Source organism: Gekko japonicus, unplaced genomic scaffold, assembly GCF_001447785.1.
Source record: "Gekko japonicus isolate JY-2015 unplaced genomic scaffold, Gekko_japonicus_V1.1 scaffold101, whole genome shotgun sequence".
Lineage (NCBI taxonomy): Eukaryota > Metazoa > Chordata > Lepidosauria > Squamata > Gekkonidae > Gekko > Gekko japonicus.
In genome coordinates this window covers 227,645-231,335 of record NW_015165238.1, presented here as the reverse complement: position 1 = coordinate 231,335, position 3,691 = coordinate 227,645, and the positions used below count along the sequence as shown (strand labels likewise).

Here is a 3,691-nt window from a genome sequence, read left to right as displayed (position 1 = left end):
TGGTCCCACTTTTGTTAAAGTTATATAAGGCCATCATCCTTCCCAAATTGCTCTGTGCTTCCCCAATCTGGGCCAATGGACCAATGGATCCTCCTGATAAGCTCCAGCAAACTTTCTTACATAAGATACTTCCTCTTCCTCCCAATGCATCCTCAGCAGTGATGTAGCTAGAATTCAGACTCACTCATATTTTAATAATAGCATGGTACCATGCTATCAAGTTCAGATTATCACTTCATGAACCTAATGCAGTACTATCTTTACTGCAGTTAGTAATAGTTGATTCCTGATTGGAAATTTGGCTTAACCCAGTTGGCTCAAAGCTTGCCATATTAAATTTGAGCCTAAATTCCAGGGACTCACTGATAAAATCCTTGTTAACTGTACAGAATTGATGGAGGAATCAGCTTGGAATTTTACCAGAACCCAATCTTCTTCTTCAGCTTTGGGCACACACACTAAATAATCTACCTTCAGTGCACATTCCAACTGGATTTTTACTGTGTGAATGGGCAAAATCCAGTTGGAAAGTGCATTGAAAGTGGATTCAAAGTGGATTATTTAGTGTTTGTGACCACAGCTGAAGAAGAAGATTGGGTTCTGGTAAAATTCCAAGCTGATTGGGAATGCTCCACTATTTACTTCCATTTATCTCATCAGAAAACATTTGAATTACCTATATACTTGTTTTATTTAACACCCAAAATATTGCCACTTTTTCCTGTTACTTAGAAGAAATATTTTACTTTCCACTGAGATGAAGGGCTGTTTTAGTGAATACCCCCAAGAAATGCTTCTGTAATTATTGCAAAGATCAAATTGACTCAATTGCCAATATTATTTTTAGTAGCCCCCCCTTATACCTCATTTCGTAATTAATATATTAACCTAGGAATGACTGTCTACAGAACAACAGAAACTAGAGTTTTTATTGTCAGGGAATATCAGAAAGTGCAAATGTAATTTAGCTGTATTTATCAATGCAGTTATAAGGGAAAGGTATGAATATTATTTATTTGGTCATGTGTTTGAAGAAGACAAATAAGAGTTGGTTTTATACCCTGCCACTCACTACCCAGAGGAATCTCTGAGTGGCTTTCAACCCCACTCCCTTCCTTTTCCCACAACAGATGCCCTGTGAGGTAGATGGGGCTGAGAGAGCTCTGAGAGAGATGTGACTGATCCAAGGTCACCCAGCTGGCTTTATGTGGAGGAGTGGGGAATCAATCAATCAATCAATAAACCTTTAATAGCATATACAACATTAAAATCAGAAACAGAAAGTGACACAGTCAACTAAAAAACTGGAATAATTATAAAATCATGAAACGGAGTTTCCCAAATTTTTCACTCTTATCACATCAACTAAAAAATTAGCCACTGCCACTGTAATCTCTGCTGTTGTATCATTCAATAGAATTTGACATTTTCTTTCATTAGAAAGGTGATATTTACCATGCAACCAAGAGTTTAACCATTTTTCCCTAGCAGATACATGCAACGAACAGTCCAGCAGTATGTGATCAATTGAATCAAGAGAGCTTGAACCACAGTCACATCTCCGTTCATACTTAGGAATATTATGAAACCTACCATACAGTAGTTTTGATGGAAAGGCATTTACTCGAGCAAGGGGAAAAGCTCTTCGATGGCTAGGGCTATCCAAATTATACAAATACTGGGGAATACATCCCACATCATTCTTAAGATTTAATGAAGCTGAAGAGCAGACAGGGGGATGAAAGGGCTGCAGTTTTTGAAACTCAATATCTAAAAGCCTCTGTTTGATTGTATTAAAAATATACACTTCAGAGGAGAAAGCTAACTCCTCCAAGGAGAGGCCCAAAGATGTTATTTTGGATCGAATCAAACCTGGTTCTCCAGATTATGGTACACCATTCTTAACTACTACATTAAACTGATGTTTTCACAACAGTAATAAATACTTATCTGATGAGTATCAAACATTGTTTTTTTTGTGGGGAAGTGCCTGAAATAATCACAACATATTCCTACTAGTATCATTATGTTAACAGTTAATTCATGGATGAATCAATAGCAGCATAAAGAGGATTTGGGAATAAAGTAGATTTCCCCCCTCTTACTGCATTCCATTATGCCTTCACTACTAAAGCTAAAAACTCAAGTATGTGAATAAAATGATACTCTTACAGGAGCCTACAAAAAGTTGCTCGACCCTGTAAATTTTATTCCTGACTAGTTCGATGTAATTCCTCTCCATCGCCAGCAAATCACTTGGAAAACCCACACTTGTTGACAGCTCTCCTTAAAGCTTTTTTAACCTCTTCGTTTCTTAGACTATAGATGAGGGGATTAATTAGAGGGGTTAAGACTGTGTAGAAGACCGAGAACATCTTGTCCACTTCTCTCATAGCTTCTTTTTGTGGTAGCACATATACAAACATCAGTGAACCATAAAAGATGGAAACTACAATGAGGTGGGAAGAACAAGTGGAAAAGGCTTTTTTCCTCCCATCTGAAGAGGGGATTCGTATGATGGCAGCAATTATACAAATGTAAGACAGCACGGTCAGAAGAAAAGAAGGAACAATATTTATGAAAGACACGATGAGGCTCACCAGTGTCAACAGTGTTGTGTCACTGCACGATAGATTAATCACTGGTGTAAAGTCACAAAAGAAATGATCAATTTCATGGGGGCCACAATATATCAGCTCTGACATCAAAGACATTAGTAAAGTCATGACTGCTATCCCACAAAGCCAAGTTACAGCTGACAACAGAAAGCAGAGTCTTCTGCTCATGAGGGTGGCATAGTGGAGGGGCTTGCATATTGCCAAATACCTATCATATGACATTGATGCCAGTAGGTAGCACTCAGCAACCCCAAGTATACCAAAACAGTAAAACTGGATATAGCAGCCCCTAAAAGAAATGGTTCTGTCCCCTGTTAGGAAACTGGCCAACATCCTGGGGAGAATGGTTGATGTGTAGAAAGTCTCCAAACAGGACAAGTTTCCAAGGAAGAAATACATGGGGATGTGAAGGTGATGATCTGTGATTACTAACACAATGATGATGATGTTTCCAGTCATGGTCAGACTGTAGATTATTAGGAAAACCAGGAAGAGAGGAATCTGAAGTTCAGGGGTATTTCCAAATCCCAGAAGAATAAATGTACTTACTGTTGTTTTATTATCTGTCTCCATATGCTCCATTGTTTGAATAACTGAAGATGAAATTAAAAAATGATAAGGTATTAAAGTAAAAGACCCTAATCCTAGAAATTATTATACCCTCTCTCCTACCATCAATGCTGAGATTTATAAAATATTATCATGTGTTTTATTTGGGCATATGGAAACCACACCAAAAGACTTTTTTCTCTTACAAAGTTAATTGTGCAGTTATTACCTCATGTAGTAGACCATCTCATTGTTACTATGCAATCCATTGTTAGTTTTGGGCCATAAGATGGCTAGCATACACCATTTATTTATTTTACTTCATTTAAACTGTGCCTTTTACTCCCATGGGGCCTGAAAATGCCTTACATCATTTTCTTATCCTCCACTTTGTCTTAACAACAATCCTGTGAGGTAGGGCAGGCTGACAGTGGGCAACTGATTTTGTCCAAGCAAATTCCTAGTCTGTAATGGTTTCCTAGTGGAGTAGAATTTAAATCCAGGAAACCCTCTGATCAGCAGGC

The 3,691-nt window shown here is 37.9% G+C and overlaps 1 protein-coding gene across 1 annotated transcript; it reads right to left on the bottom strand.

Moving 5' to 3' along the window:
- Nucleotides 1-2,252: 2,252 nt before the first annotated feature.
- LOC107109375 (olfactory receptor 6N1-like) lies at nucleotides 2,253-3,200 on the bottom strand. Its single transcript, XM_015409985.1, has one exon. The coding sequence runs from the start codon at nucleotides 3,198-3,200 to the stop codon at nucleotides 2,253-2,255; it is 948 nt and encodes a 315-aa protein (XP_015265471.1).
- Nucleotides 3,201-3,691: the final 491 nt, after the last annotated feature.

Excerpts from the sequence above, each read along its gene's own strand:
- LOC107109375 (XM_015409985.1), bottom strand. The coding sequence starts at position 3,200 with ATGGAGCATATGGAGACAGATAATAAAACAACAGTAAGTACATTTATT.